General features: G+C 38.8%; 1 protein-coding gene across 2 annotated transcripts in view; it reads right to left on the bottom strand.

The window, feature by feature from the left end:
* unc5ca (unc-5 netrin receptor Ca) overlaps nucleotides 1-18,095 on the bottom strand; it is a 184,581-nt gene that overhangs the window by 50,198 nt on the left and 116,288 nt on the right. For both annotated transcript variants that reach the window (XM_084945472.1, XM_084945473.1), the window contains exon 4: nucleotides 15,472-15,575. In XM_084945472.1, coding sequence (XP_084801598.1) covers nucleotides 15,472-15,575 — 104 coding nt within the window. The remainder of the gene's footprint in view (nucleotides 1-15,471; nucleotides 15,576-18,095) is intronic.

Raw genomic sequence — 18,095 nt, 5'->3', positions numbered from 1 at the left:
GAAAGGAAGTTGCCTAATAATTATGCACACCTGATATAGGGTGTTGATGTCATTAGACCACACCCCTTCTCATTACAGCGATGCACATCACCTAATACGCTTAATTGGTAGTAGGCTTTCGAGCCTATACAGCTTGGAGTAAGACAACATGCATGAAGAGGATGATGTGGACAAAATACTCATTTGCCTAATAATTCTGCACTCCCTGTATAACTCCAGCTGTCTGACTGCCCTTTCCCACTCAACCCCCAGCCAGTACACACACTCAGATAGACACACTGACACATTACAACCAGATGTGCCACACTCATTATTACTGGCTCTGTTTGGCATCTATAGAGCCATCTCTGTAATTACCATGCCTGTTTCCATTATCAAACACTCACATATGCCCATATGCTCTCACAGACATTTAACAAAGCCACACTCACGCCAACTTAGTCCTCAAGAGCCCAGTCGCTCTAATCAGTGGAAATAAACAAGAGAGGAAAGGAGGACATCTAAGAACGAAGGAAAGAAATAAAAAGAGTGCAAATGAAAGAGGGTCAGGGGAAGACAGAGGTGGAGGGAAGGGAAGCAGGAATGAAGAATAAGACAACAGAGTGACAGTAGGAAGGAGAAAAAAAGAGCAGGTGTGACGACACATATTGAGAGGCAAAGACACAGATGAAGTGAGGGATGCAGCAGAGAGAGAGACAATGAGAGATGTGTGCTGGCAAAGCAGACCATCTATCTTTCTCTCCTGCTGCCATAAGCTTTCTTGACACAAACCCAGACAATTGGCTATAACTGTCTGTGTGTGTTTATCAGACGATAATACCAGCAGATGCCACACACACCTACATAAGCGCCACCCTGGGTCCTGATGTGTAGCTTAGTAGAATAGTAATCAAGCTATTCATTAGTGCAGTAACAAAGGCTATTACTGGCTAATCAACAATCTTCAAACTCAATCGAGGAAAGCTAATAGAAATTTAATCCAACAGCGCGCTTGAATATGGTGAAGACTGTCTGTGAGTGTGAGTCTAAGTGTGTGTGTGTGTGTGTTTTGATATTAGACAAAACAATTAACTCATTGTGTTAAGATGAAGAAAAAGACTTTGTTGTTTCAAACAATTACAAAAGCGTAACAGTCAAGGAGTGGAAAGAAGACTAAAATAATTTGTCCTGGAATGTTTTCTTTAGAATCAAATAAAAATGGCACTTCAAGTGAAATCATTGTCTAAATGGATTAAATGAAACTACCATGATGCACCCAGTGTTGCCAACTCCTCAGTAAGGAAAATCGCTATTGGTTGTCCTAAAAGTCGCTAGAAGCCGCTAAATGACGTCATCGCCTAATTTGCATAATTGGTCATGCTAATCTAATTGTAACCTATGTTGTTGGAGAGAGAAATAACATCGTGGAAGAGACATAAAGTGAGTAAAAAACGTCCTAAATGCATTTAGAGTTTATTTAGAACTACAAATTAAATTTCTTTTAGCAATTATTGCTTTTTTTAATGTCACAATTCCAACCCTGCTCCTTTACCCGGGCTTGGACCGGCAAAAGTGACCCGAAATAGGCACTCTGGTGGAGTTACTTTGTGTGTGTGTGTTTATAAGTAGTTTTAAACCTTGTGATCCACAAAACAGCATAAGAGTAAAAGAGTAAAAGAAGAACTGACTGCGTTACAGCACCCGCTGCTTGTTGAGAGTAAAAGCGATACGCGCTTTCACGTCTTTTTTTAGCGACTTTTTTTTGAAAAAAAGTCGCTAAGGGGTCTGAAAACTCGCTAAATATAGCGACAAAGTCGCTAAGTTGGCAACACTGGATGCACCTGGGAGTTTGCGTTCACTCACTGTGCTCATGGGTAGACAATAGCTGAAGCTGCTGTCCATGGCCATGATTCAGCATGTGAACATCTGCAAATTGATTTGGAGATCACTGCTTACAGTAACACTAGAAATTGTTTGATATGGTACACCAGGCATTTGTGCAAACATATATATATATATATGTTTGCATATATATATATATATATATATATATATATATATATATATATATATATATATATATATATATATATATATATATATATATATATAGTACTCAGTCTGTGCATTTGCTTTATGCTCTCCATTTGAAAGCTTTCACATTAAACAGTTTTTTTCCTTCCTGAACATCTAAGTAGCCTTTGCAATCGACCTATTATAAGCGTTCTAACTTTACCACTTAAGTGTAAAAGTAGTAGCCATTGATTTGGACAATCAAGGTTAAGCAAATTTGCACAGAGCAGACAGTGTGTGTGTATGAGTGTATTCATTTTCCTTCTGTTGTTTAATTTCTTGGCTTTGCTTTATCTGACAATTTGTAACTTTCTAACAAATACAAATGGCCACATTTTGGTGCCAATAAAAAGTCTGAACAAACGGACCTCACTCCCATCTCCACTGCAGTTAAGTCCTTAAGTATCTGAAGAATGACTGCTTTTTGTAATTATGCTGCTAACCATTTTATACACATTACCTACTTTCAGATATCCAAAAGTAATTGGACACACTAATGTAGCTTTAAATATAACAATTGTTTGTAATACTCTGTTGAAAAGGGCACTCTACTGGACCATCTCTGTCTTCAGTTTTGGCTCCAGTCGATACAAAGCACGCTTGGTTGGTCTGTTCATTCATTCATTCAGATTTCAACATACAAGTTAATCTTGGTTTCAAATATTAACTAAAGATCTTATATGATACTTTAAGCCAAATACTTATGAAAAAAAAAAGGAAACAAATTCTGTTTCCAATGAAAATAAAAATGAATGCAATGGTTTTCTAATAATTTAAACCTTTTATTTAATTGTAAACAGTATAAAAATGACATGCCAAATCTATAATACTATGTATTGCCAATAAACATGAATTTTAAGGTTTTGTTTTTTAAATTTAGACTTTGTTTGTGAGAAAAAAAGTGTAGTAAGCAGACATAACCAAACCCACCAACAGTCAAAGACAATGTGCTAGATAAAGATGCCAAACACAATACCAGAAATGTTGTAGTGACAGTGACTATCACTGAATTATGTTGATTATATTACAATCTGTCGCCTACAGAATATCTGCCCTATTTCATGTTATTGTTATAATTGGCCACGTGTCCTGGTAATTGTGTCTACACCCCAACTACACTTGGGAGGTGATTAGGAAAATCCTGCTGTCCAGTTCTTCTGTGGGGAATTAACTACAGTCACAAACCAGTGCAATACATGCCAGGAATGGCCAGATTGCGCAGGTTAATATTAGGTCACTATATTGCTATATGGCATGCAAGCAAGTGAAATGTTTGTGTGTGTCTCTGTATGCATGCGTGCCAACATGGAATTTCAGAGGCTCTGACAGATTAATTAAGAAGATGCAGGCAAGTAACACAAAGACCCAATTAACCACAGTGACATAACTGGGTCGCCATCAGCGATCATCACACATGATGATCTGAAAGACACCTTTGATAAAATTCAGTTTTAAATTATTTGTGTTTATTTTGTTGTTTGTTTTTGTGTTTCTGTTTAATCTGTTAAAAAACACACACACACCTATATATATATATATATATATATATATATATATATATATATGAATAAGGCAGTTTACACAGGTTTACCCTTAAGGTTACTGCAAAGACTTGATATGATAGATTTCTACAGTGTTTTGATCAAAAACATTTGAGCCAAATTTAAACCTGCTTTTTGTTTTTTATAGTCAAAGTCACACATCAATCATTTTGTGATCACATCATACATAGTCTGAGAATTCTACAAAGTATTGTACATAAAAAGAAAGACAACTTGGTTTACATTTTTAAAAGAGCTCTAAGACTAGAAAATACATGGACTTGGGCTTTGAGGAAAAGTACATATAGGAGAGGAAAAAAATAACTCCATGTGCATTAGTGTGAGGAATAGCTGAGTACTCTCCAAGGTGTCCCTCACAGACAGAATTGGGACACAGGCGGACACCCAGTGTGACTGGGACAGGCCTACAGAGGCCGCTCTATGAACTACTGCTCTTGTGCAAAATGGTACACACTCAGTAAACGATGCTTGACGTGCAAATGATACATCAGAATTTTGCATGTTACCAGTATTTCTCTAATTATTGTACTTTGAATGAATTCACAATTATTTGTCTATTAGCAATATTTAATACATGTGCTTTTTACTACAGCGTTATTCCTCAAAACTGAAGTAATGCAACTAATCTGTTCACATTCAGACACGTAACCTTATGAGTGGCAGAAAGAACAGGACAATAGGGGGAAGCAGGTAGAAGCAGGTGAAATGTAGGAGAGGCAAAAAAGGAAGTTGCTCAGCACTAAAGGAGGTCACAGATGTGCTGAACAAAAAGCTTGCATCGGCTTCTCCAGAGCGCACACATGCACACATGCACACGCAGACACACACACACACCTGCACACACATTATGTGTTACCGCTGAGATTTAACACAGGTGCAGATGCTTCACAGTGATCTATTAGACTCACCCTCTCATGTCAACATTCAAGTGTGGAGAGAGACAGAGGGAGGAAAAGATGGATGGGGAACAATCTCAAGAGAGGGCCGGATAAAGAAAAGGTATTTCCACGGCAACGGTGAGGGAGGAAAAGATAGAGAGTTAGGGGAGGCCGTGATTATGCCGGTGGAGGAGGAGGAAACGGGGAAAGCAGGCTAAGAGGAGATACCTATGGGTGATCCATTAAAGCTAAACCGGCACTGTCAACAAATAGGGAGAGGCAGCGAGAGAGGAAGGAAGAAAGGGCGCCCGTGGAGGAGAATGGAATGAAAAGAAAAAACAAAAAGGTGATGAGGAGGTAAGGGAGGCTACGAGAGGGACAGTGTGATTTAGAATTTTATATGGTCTGGCCACAATTAGGGAAAGAAAGATGATGGGGAGAGGAAAGAGACTGGGTGGTAAATGAGTAGAAAAGGGAGTGGAGGACCAGTTGGTGAAGATATACAGTGGTAATCCATTAGGCCCAACAATTTGGAAAACATAAGAGAAATAAAAATCATGAGAGGAATGTATGGGAAGAGACGAGGCAAAGAGAAAAAGGGTAAAAGCAAAAGCATATTTCTCCTTAAATCAAAAACTGACAAAAAAAAAGAAAAAGAAAAACAAAGGTATTTAAATGTGCATGAGTGTATAAAATCCAGTAATTCTTCCCAGCGCTAGCTTTCCTAACCTATCTCTCTAAGCAAAAGAAGAAACAGACATTACATACAGTGGATAGACTACCACAATGGAGGATTGATGGATTGGTTGCTCTTTTGAGACTCGGTGCAGGTGGTTGGCGAATAAATGGGAAAAAGATGTGCAAAAAGTGAAGGAAGCAGAAGAGAAGGTCAGTGACTTGAAAGTGCAGTTCAAAAATGAAGGAGAAGCACATAAGGACATAGAATTTGTAACATCACAACTATTTTGGAAGCCAAAAAATATATATATATCCACCAGGAGTGTGCAAAGCTTGAACCTTGAATTTTGCAAACACAGGTAGGTCATTAGTGGAAAAAGTACTATATCTAGTAGCTGCAATTGAAACAAACAAAAGAAAAAAGAATTCAAAAATATTACACAGCCGAATCAGGAGAAAACTACTCCAAGACCTCTTAGGAAAAGAAAATGTATGGGACCTGTGATAGCAGTAATAGCAGTTGAAGGCAAGGCGGAAATTCAGAGATGACAGTTTTGGGTGAGAGTGTTAGGGGATGGAAAGCTGAAATGAGACCCTGGGCTCAAATCATTAGACGGAGAGGCAAGACGAAAAACATCCAAATCCACTCAACAGCTCAGACACCGTCAGGGGAACATTTCCCCAAACAGATGCTGACCTAGTAACAGCGGGAATCAGAATCAAAACCTCCAAAAATCTAAAGTTCAAAGGGTAACAATTTAACTTGCCATAGAGGAACTGAAAGTTAGGAAATTAAAAAAGATTAGAGTTGTTCTCTCCTGCGTTTCAGTACCAGATGCTGTACTTTTTGTTCCTGTCTCATCTGCAAAACCAGAATGCCACAAGGAAATATAATTCTGGAGCGACTCAGCAGCACACACTTTTATAGCAGCTATATGAAATATGGTGACACAGATTCAAGCTGTCATAATATGCAAGAACACAACTGCCTGACTGCTTGACCGCAGTCGCATGGTCGACGCCTTCATTTATTTATTTAAACAGCTGGGTGTTCCTCACAGATTGATGGATTCTCATTCATATTTGAAACAATTATTTAAATAGAAAAACAGATAATCGCACTCATACGTTGATAAAATGGAAAAAAATAGCTACATTTTGTTTACCACAACAAACGTTTCACAGAAGAGCAGTTGCATTAGTTGAGATTACAGAGGTTTCTCAAGTCTTTAAAGGCAGTGTAGCATCTAACCGACTATTCTGGTTGCTGTGAGTCACTGCTCAACTGATTGACAGGTTGCTAAATTATAGAACAGCCCCGTGCATGGTTATGGGTCAGTGCAGCAAAAGTGTCGAAGCTCTCTGTAGCTGTGTCTCTACTGCTTTATATCTCTGGACAGTGATGTATTTTGCTTCTCCCCCCCTTTACTTCAGCATCACTAATGGGAACAACAGAAGACGAAAGAGTGGGGAATGCAAAGGAAGGTGAAAGGAAGCAAGATGCAGAGAGGGAGAGACATGGAGAAAGAAATATAGATGACATAAATACTAGGGGAAATGTACATTCCAAACTTATTTATGCACTTTAGTGTACACCTGTAGTGTCTGACTCAGTTAACTCCTCAAGCTCTTTTATACTCAGGCGGATGAGCAGTTCATAGTCTTAGAAGGTGGATGGCTGCATGGTTAAGGTAGTATTTAAAAGTGACAAACTAAAAGTTGAAGATGTATTTAATTAGGAAAACCGGGGTTTTTAACTCTTAACATTGTATTGTTTGGCTTTTAATAGTTGCACATACCGAAAGCAGGTACCTAACAAAGGGAGTCTGTGTAGATATATAAAAAAGAAATGTGTGTGGATGTGTACACGGGCAGTACATGTTACAAGTGCGAAGCTAACCCTTTTCATACTTTTACAGCAAAGTGTTTGTATGCGGATGTCAAAGCTGATTCACTGTGCAGTGTAGGAGTACTGATGACACTCTATAATCATTAAAGCATGAAGAGGCTCTGAGCTGATTGGGGGCATGCTAATCCTTTTTAATTGACTCTCCAGCTCTCCAGTGTTATTAAAACCACCAAGTAACAAAATCAGCTTTGTTTTATTAGCCTGGTCAGCTGAGCAATTAGAGGCCTTTCCGTTATTTGTGTTGGATTTTGTTGATGGATGCGTAGAGTAGGAAAATGGCGTATTTGCCTGGCTGCCTTTGTCTGGAAAAAATTCGATATTAAATACGATGACCGTTTTTAATTACATACAGATTTCATACATACACAGTTTACTAGAGGTAATGAATGTATTTGACTTCAATGCCAGAGATTTATCATCATTTCTCTCAGTTTGCAATGACTAATGTTGGCTTTCTAAAAACCTTGACAATATTTTTTTTCCTACAAACAGCCACTAGAATGTTACCTTTTAATTGATAATACAGGAACACATAATTGACTTAGCAAAGTGATGACTCATTCCATGCACATTTGCCAAAGTTATAAGAACAGACGGATATAATATTGTTCCTATGAAAACAAATGAGTCTAGCCATTGAAAATAACATTTTAGAAGAATAATAAGGTTTGTCAATACTCCATCTTTGAAGGTACATTTTTCCAAAAGCTGTCATTCAAAATGAAGCAGTGATTTTAATCTAAAAACAAGGAGCAGATGTTATTATGGGCTACAGTTTTTTTCTTTATGGGATCCTGAAGAAGCATAGAAGCACTCTTTCTCTAAGGGCAGTAATCTGGCACCTTCTTCTGACACCAGGAAACCGTGGATTATGCCAAAAGCGTCTTGGCATAGTGTTTGATTAGTTAATGTGTGAGAAGTTTCATGGTTAATAAAGTTGAGCAAAAATGTATTCATATTCGATTTAACACCATTAAACATACAAATAGTATTAAAGGGTCACTGCAGTAATGTTTTAGACAATCAGACAGCTTCAGATCATGAATCTTTGCAAATTATATTTTCTTCTAATGATTACACAGTCATCATCTAATGATAATTGGTATTTCATGAGAAGATGAATTTATAATACATAAAAAAAGGGAAAACATATTAAGTGCACTGACAATGACCCCCTTTAGTAACTCACAAGACTACTTAACTGAATAGTTATGCAAGTAAAAAGCAATTAATTGGTAGCAATTATTTAAAGCCGTGGCTTATTAAGTGTTTTCCAGCTTAAGTCCCAACTGAGGAATTTACCGTCCCAATTGCTCTTGTAGTTAAGTACATAAAATTATCTGACAACTTTTCCAAGCAGCAAGACTGAGAAGTATTTTTAGGTCCTAAATGATTTCATGTTCATTAAATATTTATGGAAATGACTAGAACCCTTTTGTAGATGTTATGGATTCATGTGAGCAACTTTACAAGTGTAAAAGTTTTCTGTGGTCTTGAAAACTTACAAGGTCTAACAACTTGACAGAACAGAAGAGAGTTTTGTTACTTGACACCGTTGCACCCCGTGTCAAAACTGTGTGTTCATTCATCCATGACAACACTGTCAAGGATTGCCGAGGGCAGCATGGGTAGCTGTCTGACAATGCAGTACACTCTAGACTGTCATGCTACCATCAATCCACAGCTTTGTCTCGAACTATGTCAAGGAAGACAGGGTGCATGAGGAAGACTGAGAGACTGTGATAGTGACAGAGAGAGACAAAGTGAAAAGAGAGTACAAGAGAGTCAACAAAAGCTGTTGGAAGCATTAAAGAGACAAAAACAGAAATTCAGACAGAATAACAAAAGTGGCAGACACTGACAAAACAGCAAGGCATAATAGCAAAATAACAGAGATGAGAAACCAGAGATGGGAAAATCTTAGAGATTTTCTAAGAAATAGAGTAAATGAATGAAAAATAGTCGATTTTTTTTTTTTTTAAAAGGAGTTTACTGTTAGCTAAAGTGTTTGGAGAGGTAAAGAAATAAGAGAGGTGGTTTTCCTATTCTGAGATATGTGGAGGGATCTACACAAAAGCCTTCATTATGCCCTCTCCTCAACCTTTGGTACCATACATACAAGTCCCAGATTCAAAAAGACTCAAACCTCAGACCACATGGAGCTAAAACTACATTGCTGGCCCGCATACTTCCTGTACTCTCTAAGGGGGGAGAAAAAGATGCAGGTTAAGTTGTCAAAAGCAAAATATAGAGTTGCTGTACCTAATGAGAAGCTTGACTATTTGAATGTTGATTGATAGTTTCCGTAAATGGCCCAGATGACGGACAAATATACTGTAAATGCTTATAGTTACAGTACAGTCACTCTGAGAGCTGAAAGAGCGCAAGTCTAAACGTTGTGCGAAAAAAGCCAAAATAAACATTGTGGTTTCGTATTTTTATAAAACAGTTCCAGTCACAATCTGGCGACAGTCCGTGCGCTCCGAAATGAACTCAAACGCAGGAAAAGGAAGAAAAGCTGAAAGAATGTTTTCAAAAAAACAAAACAATTTGTTTGCAGTACATTTTGTGAAGAAAATGCTGTATATTAGCATCTCAAGGTCTAGTTAGAACCAGCGATTGGAACCAAATGGAAATGAACTGAGAAAACAAGCCAGAGATAAACTAATTTTAAAACTGCATAAAAGCAGAGAGTAGTCAACAGAATAGCACAGAGGGAGTCTGATAAGCGATGCTGAGGTTTAGCAATGGAAAAGTCACATTTTTCCTCAGTTCTGCACAGTCTGCTGCCTTTGGAGTCGGATCTGACTAATGCCTGCATTTACTGACACAGCTTATCGCTGGATGAGCAGCCTCCCAAGGCTCCGAATCACAGCTTACACTGGATGTATATATTCTCTTTTCTGTGAGTGTGGATGTGTATTCAGTTGTGACATTTTTAAAAAAATAAAATACAAAATGGTTATAAAAGACTTGTAGACCTATATAGACTTATTGTGCTATACACTCAGTTAAGGAGCATAACAGATAAAGCATATTATGTATGTCTATGTGTATCTTCTTCCATTTGTCCATTCACGTGTAAGAATCCATACATCATTAGATGATGATCATAATCCCTCTCGGCATTACCAACATCCAACGACCGCCAAAACAAGACGAATGGTGCTCTTGCTCATTTTCCCCATTTAGATATTACTGCGCAATGATAGATCATCACAGCAGCATTTTAATAATCTTAACACCATTTCAATAATTCACCTAGGTAGTCAGAATTAAAAAAAAAAACGATTGCTGACTAATCTGAGGATTACGGTGATGATTTCTGACAGAGGTTGAGGATCAAGGTAAAATGTGATGGGAGATGAGCCATGGGGCTTACTATGCTAGCTCAAAGAGGATTAAGGTAAGGATCTATTGGGGAGGCAGCATTACATAAATTGTTTTTGTGCACAACAAAACACGCACACAGAGGCACACACACAGTCTGCCATGCACACGTGTTTCCCCAGAGAACAGCCACAATGAAAATGACTTTCATTGTTCTGGTATAGTGGTCAGGTCATTTTTTCTTCTTCTTCTTTTTTTAATCTAAGGAAATGTCATGTTCATCCAATGCTATTAATCAAAAAATACACAAGTAAAAAGTGCCAGTCATTTCTGCTTTTATTTCACTATTACATATTACAGCATGAATTGCTCTATAAATTCATTTTCATGGACAATCTGATGCAAGAAGCAGGGATATTTTACTGATAAATTCATTTTTAGACTTAGTCATAGCTTACAAAGAGTTGATCTTGCACCATTTAGCTAACAGAGGCCCCAGAATGACATCAAGAAAGCAAAAGGAATTTAAGAGATCTTCCACCTCTGGACAGGATAAGAGCATGTCTTATTTCACACTGTCACCTTCTCTGTCCATTTAAAAGCACTCCACCAACACCACAGCTATAACCTCGGGAAAGATTCTGCTAGTAAACGTCATCATGTGACACGTTAACAATGGCCACTGCGGGGCCCGAAATGGACTTGTGTCTGTGTACAGTACGAGTGTGAGAATGAGGTAGCCATAAGCATTTTGGCCACACCACGCCACTGATGCCTTCTGACAGAAAAGTCTGCTGTGATTTGCGTCACAAAGTTACACACCGTGCACGCATACACACACACACACAGACGGGTTATTGCACAAATGCATGTCTAGAGTTATTCCACATTGGTTAACGCAGCAAGTCCTTCACGAAAAAAAAAAAAAAGACATTGATGGTCATTGCAAAAGAAGTTAGGAACCAGATGCCTGTGTGTTTGTGTGCATTGTGTGTGTGTGTGTATGCATAACACACAAACACATCTGTATACCACGAATGTCCCAGCTACCTCTCGGGAAGGAGTAGGTTATGCCTGAAGGTAAAACGTCTCTTTTCTGTTGCTGGCTGTGATAAGCTAAAACAACAACCTGGGCGATGCCAGCTGTCTGTGTATTTTGCTCAAGGACACTTTAGTAGGGAGAACTTTGGCATGATATGGAGCTTGAATTCAAATGTCATGGAAGAGGGTAAATAATGCCCCATGATGCCATAGTGAACAGTAAATAAATAAACAAGGTAATGGAATATATGCTTGATGTAAATGCAGCACAATATTTTATTTAATAAAATCTCAGTGAAAATTTAAATTGGCAACTTTATTCATAAATTATTTTCTGCAAGGTAAAAAGTTACACCCACAAATGCAGAGGTAGGTGGTAAGGTATTATCCCTGTGAATAGCTCTGACTTATTTAGGGTGCAGATTGAGTGGTTAAGAATTTGATGGGAATTTGACAAGGCTCCAAAAGCATATACAGTTACTGTCTGACGTGTGTGTGTGTGTGTTTGTGTGCACGTATGTATGTGTGTGTGTGTTAGGGATGGACACATGGAGGGCCTGTCACCACACACTGATGTGTTTATTTCACTGCAGCTGGGGTAATCACTCACACTGAGACAGACGCAGACAGGCAAACACACAAATATTCACACACACACTAATTCATATCCCCACCTGCTATGTGCAGTCAACTGGCTTTGCCTGGCCTTTGGGGTCACTCCAACCCTTTCATGTTTCAAGACAACGACCTCTGCGAAAAACCTTTGTATGAACCACTCAGTGCCCCAAGGTTTTTATTTGAAATAGCTGCTTAATTTCACCAGCAAGAAACTTTGCTGATGACTCCACGCTCTAGTTTTAGATACAGAAAACTGTGAATTACACTGGAAGCGCTTTTCATTGAACCTTGTGCTGCACCTGTTACGATTTTCCTGAATTTACTGTCTGTGTCCGTAAAGCCTTTCCTGTTGAACTGCTGAACCCTCCTTGCTGATTCCAGTAGCTTTCCATCAGCTTTTAAAGGCTTTCTATCACAGTCTAAAGAGATTTAGATGTGTCTCAAGGAATTCACAATGCTTCAAATGGGAGCTTTAGAGTGAAAGAGAGGAGAAAAAAACATGTAGAGGAGACTAACTGTTGACAAGAGCAGTACTGTCAGAGAAATGTGAAAAGGTTGTAATAGCGCAGCGGCGTACAGACATTTTCTTTCCACTCTCGGATTAGGTTGACCCTGACCTCTCAAGGCTAGCCGTCAGGCAGCAGTTAAAATGATCACTGGCTAATCTCTTTCTTAGTATATGTCCCATAATACTTTGTGTGTGTGTGTGTGCATTCCAATGCTGTATCTGCACACATATTTGTCCTAATGTTTAGGTAACTCTCTATATACTCATGTACTGACTTGATGAATATTAATGTAAAATTTTAGTTTATTTTGAGTGGGGGGAGGTCAAGGAGTCCTGCATGTTGACAGCCATGCAATACCAGCTGGGCGTTAAAATGTGGCTATCACGTAACCCCGTCGCACTGACAACTTTACAGCAGTTGTCAACTTATATTAAAACATTTTTAGAGAGGTCACAGGACATCAGTAACAAGAACTGTCACTTAAAGGGAAAAAAAATGTGGATGTATGTATATAAGAATTGGACAGGCGAAAGGGGACACGGCGAATGTGAATGGCAAAGAGGATACGAACAAAGACGAATAGAAAGTCAGAACAGATAAAAAAGAGAAAAAAAGAAAGTCAGGGCTACAACCTGAGGTCATCAGCAGGTTTTAAACCTAAATCCTTCTAATCAGCTTCAGCAGACAGGGGAGACAGACCAATCCATTTGCTCCAAGATCCCATTATGACAGCAGAAAAAAGAATGGGAAAAGGTAGCAAATTGAACACAGTGGAAAAATTGCTTCAAGAGTCCACATGTGTGTATTGTGTGTGTGGCCATGAGATTTATGAGTGTAGGCCTCTGTGCATGAATGTGTTGTGTTAGGTGTCAAAAGATAAAATGTGCTATGAGATGCAGATAAGGTAGGGCTACTCGTGTGTCATTAGAGATGAGATTGGTTACCAAGAAGAAAGTTGTCAATGTTAATGTGGTGGTGTTGCTGTCAGCTACAATGAGTGGAAAGAGCCTTCATGTTTAAATGTCCTTTGTGGTTCCGACTGTTAAAGTGACAACTCAACAAATTTATTTTCTTGATTTCCCTCAAAAGAAGAATTACTCATTTCCAGGAGCAGAAGAATACGATCACTCTGTTGTTTTCTTTCTTCCATACCACTCATTTCTCTATCATTATCTCTCTTGACACCCGTCCTTCATCTCTGCCTTTCTGCCACACTCTCCCTCACTTTGTATGCTGGTCTGTCTAAGTGCCTCCCTCACTCCCTCTCCTTCAGTTTCTCTCTCAGGGGAGCTGTGTACTTAGCTGCAATTGAAAACGACTGTCAAACCCCAAGGATTGAAACCTGATTCAGAGACTCCTTATCCTGTACAACAGCCTTCTCCGAGTGCCGTGCTCCTCTTCCCCAGTGACCAACTAAATGAAATTATGTATTTATCCATTGAGGTGGGAACACAGCCAGATGAAACCAGGGAAGCAAAGAATGATGTGAATTGTAAATGGTGTTCTCCACTGTAGTTACAGCGCTACGGTAGTGGAAGTGACATGTGTGGCTCTTCCAAAGTGGGTGTTTACTGTGTGTCACATTTGATGAGTGAATAAATTACACATGTGCTGACAATATCCTCGAGTCTCACAATATTATCTCACATAGTATAGGCAAGTAAGAGTATGTGTGTGTTAGCAATACATGTATTCATAGAATAGCTGGTCTTGAGCACGGCAAGTGTTAAAGATCGTGTAATTTATTTGTTGTTTGCTGAATCTGATTTTACTTTGGTCCAGGTTTCACTGCTATAAACATTATACAGAACTGTGCAAAAGTCGTGAGTCATCCTCCATTGAAAGTTGGGAACTTCAGGAATAGTTCTCTGGAATTCACGAAGGACATTCAAAAGCTTTTCGTTGGGTGTTGGCAGTGTTTTGTTTGCTGTCTGATCCTACACTGCTTCAGTAATGTCGAGGTCCAGGCTTTGAGTGAAAAAAACAGCTAACGTCCAAAGAAAAATCTTTAAAAGACCTTCAGAAAGCCAAGAAAACTACTGCTAAAAAACCTGTATTGTATCTGTGCAAATAAAGGAATTCAGGCCATTTTTCAGTCTTTTTTTCCCCGCAGAACTCAAGTACAGTAAAAGAACGTGCAATAAAAATGCAAATGTACAGGAATACAGACTATACACTGGAGTTTTTTCACATCCTGTACTCAAATTGGCTCTCTGGGGACACTTAACTCTCAGCTTAAACTTTAGGTTTTGAGATTATTGTTACCTCAGCGTACCGGAAACTTGTCAGTTAAACTAGGATTTAGGCCGTTCTCCTGATTTCCCCTGTGGCAGTTCAACATGATAACGCAAAACAATATCTTATAAAAACATGTCGGATGACAAACACCAAATCATTTAATACTAAACGCTGCTTATTCACCATGCCAGTTGCAATGGAAGACATTTACAAATGAAAGCTATCTTGACCCCTGCTGTGTTTTGGAGATATTGAATCTTATAAATTTAGGCTTCGTAATAGTAAAAAAATATCAATTTAACAAAATGTGCCAAAAAGGCACAAGAAATTTTTATTCAGCACAGCCTTCAACCACCGACTGCAGACTCTGAAGGAGCACACGCACCCATCAAACCACTCAGTTCTGCTGTCTGTCGTTCAAAGTTCCAGGCAATTTCAAGAAGTGTCACATAAGTAATAACTGACTTTTCAGTGGCACTTTAAAGTTATTTCCACTTGATGATTTCTATTTTTATACCTTTTTACATCTATTGTTGTCTTCATTCTGTCATCCCCTCTCTTCAGTCACTTCCTTGTTCTGCTCTAGCAGTCCTCCTAATCTCACATCTTACTTAACATTCACTTCAGGTGGAAGTTAGCGATAATGCTGCACATACCTCAGCAGCTGGGATGCCCTCTGGAGGGCGACACTGTAACAGAACTTCCTGCTCCAGAGATACTTCTTTTCCCAGGGGTTCTTGTTCAAATGACTTCTTCAGGTCTGGGGAGAGAAACAAGAAACTTAATGCCTAGGGGCAAATTATAATGTCAACCAGACATCATGCGAGGCCATCTGGCAAAAAAGCCTCCTCTGATTCAGCAGTTAGGGAGACCATTTTAGCGATAATGCTCTGTCAGTGTAAAGCAGGGACGTTACCTAATTTTGACTTAACAATGACACAGTAATTATGAAGGTGGGGGTGTTTGAAGACAGCAAACATCAGCTGACTTCTCACACTCTTCAGTCCACAACAAGAAAAAACACTTAGTTACCTTAGTTTGCACAAGGATGCACAAAGCTAACCACACACTTACACACGCAACAAGTACAGTCACTGCTCCGAATACCTTCAAACGCTTTAGCTTCACAAATTAAACCCAGTCTGCAATGCACACTGTTTAACCTTGCTTTCCTCCCATACAGATTTCTGAAAGCTGAGGAATCTCCAACAGGCCAAAGACAATAAATGATTCAAGCTAATGGTTCACATGCCATTATAAATGACAGCATTACAAAGCAGCATGGAATGTGCTGCTGGTTCTTTCACTGAATGTTTCAGAAAGGACTGTGCCATTTTCATTTTGAAGAAGGAAAAAACCCCAAAAAGCTCAGAGTAGACGACTTTAGGACAACGAACCAGGACAACAAAACTGTGGCAAAGGGGACGGTAGAGAAAATGCATCCTTTACATTAAACATTAAAAACACTAAAAGTTTATGTTTGATCTTTTTTATGGTCTTGTACTTATTACAGTGAGTTACACAATTTTATGAACTTTCAGACAATCTCACTGCTCTGGGAAACTTCTAACACTAGTTTTTCTATATTGATCTGTGCGTGTGTGTGGTTTTTTTTTTTTTAATTGAACATTGCCCTCTGATTCGTTTCATGTATTGGAAGTACAGTTTGCCTTTCTGCTCACCTCCCTAGTCTGCTGCCTTATGATATACTGCAATCGTGTATCCCTTTCCCGAAGTTGAGCTCAACACATGTAAAAATAATTAGCCTGCCACAGAAAACGGCTCATAAAGGCACGCTGTAACACGAGATAGATGGCAGCATTGCAGGACTTAGCAGGTCACTTTATTTATGGTGCTGATCAAATGCAGTGGATTTCTCCATACGAATGTATGGAGTTGGTGTGGGAGTATGAGGCAAGAGACCACTAATTTTTTCATCTAGTCTTCTGAATGTACAGTAACTTCTAAAGTGTGTAATATGGCAACATCAATGCGCTTTTTTTCTCCTGCAAATTACTTTTTAATTAAAGTACTTACATTCACATCTCTTTAGTGCAAATAAAAGCAAGATTTGTAACTGGATGATAGTCTAAATAATTTAAATAATTTCAACAAGTCAGAGTGATGGATTATTTTGTTGCATACCTTAAGAAAATGGAGTGAGAAATGTAATGTTGGTGTTTTAATAATATTTTAAATACTACTAATATGGCTTCATTTAGCTGTGGCAAGCTGGTAAAAACCTTTTCTTTAACTTTCAAAAGTTTGAGAGTCACTTTGTTGGTTGGGGAAAAAGACTTGCAGTTAATATGTCCTCTGACCTTAGTTTTTTAAAACCATACAGAGAACTTTCATAGGACAGAGCAGTGTGTGTGTGCGTGCGTGTGTGTCCATGTTGTATGTATGTCTATGTGTGTTAACCTTGAATACTTTTGCTTTCCTGGTTCCCAGGTGTACTCTTAATCACCTTATCCGTCAGCAGTGGTACACCATTTGTGGACACACACAGCCACACACTAGACAGGACATTTTTTAATGCTGAACCAATCGACTCTGAGTCACTCTCTGGGTATTTCATCAGAGCATTCACCTTACAGTGGCTAAAAAGACATGGAAGGTGGAGGAGTGAAAGAGAAGGCAAAATGGGAGGGGGAGAAAGGGAAGGTGGAAGTTGGGATGGCAGGTGGGAGCTGAAAAATGAGAGCCAAAAAAGTTGGCAGCAATAGCAAGACCGAATCCATCTGCTTGGTCTGAAGTCTTTTTCATGTCCACGTTGCCTTAATTAACTCATCCAATAAAAATGAAACCACCCTGTATCATCTTCATTTGTCCCCTTTATTTCTCACAAAATCAGCAATCCACCAAACCTCCTTATCATCAGTCCAACGTTGACTATGTCTCTGTTCTCATGACCCAAACATGTCTTTAAAAGAAAATGAATGGGAGCAAGCCTTTTTAACTCTTAGATGAGCCTTAAAAATCTTGACTCTTTTAACCCTAAGAACGAAAAATGCCAACTTTTCAAAGACTTCTTTAAACATATTATATAGTCATATTTTTTTTTCACTTTAAATGACTCAGTCTTTTAAAACTGCTTCAGCCTGAAATATACATTAATACATCTATCAGCACCAGCGCATAGCTGGTGGCATGGTGCGCAAGTCCTGGGATCAAACCTCTGGCTGCTGGGACATAACAGTGCATTCCAGTCTTTGTGGGAGACCAAAATATGGGGATGACCAAAAAAATGGAGAAGGAGAAGTCCGCTCTGTCACTGCTT

This window comes from Perissodus microlepis, chromosome 12 (genome assembly GCF_051167445.1).
Source record: "Perissodus microlepis isolate ML-2025 ecotype Zambia chromosome 12, ASM5116744v1, whole genome shotgun sequence".
NCBI lineage: Eukaryota > Metazoa > Chordata > Actinopteri > Cichliformes > Cichlidae > Perissodus > Perissodus microlepis.
Note: the sequence above shows the minus strand (reverse complement) of the source record. Positions and strands in the feature narration are given on the sequence as shown.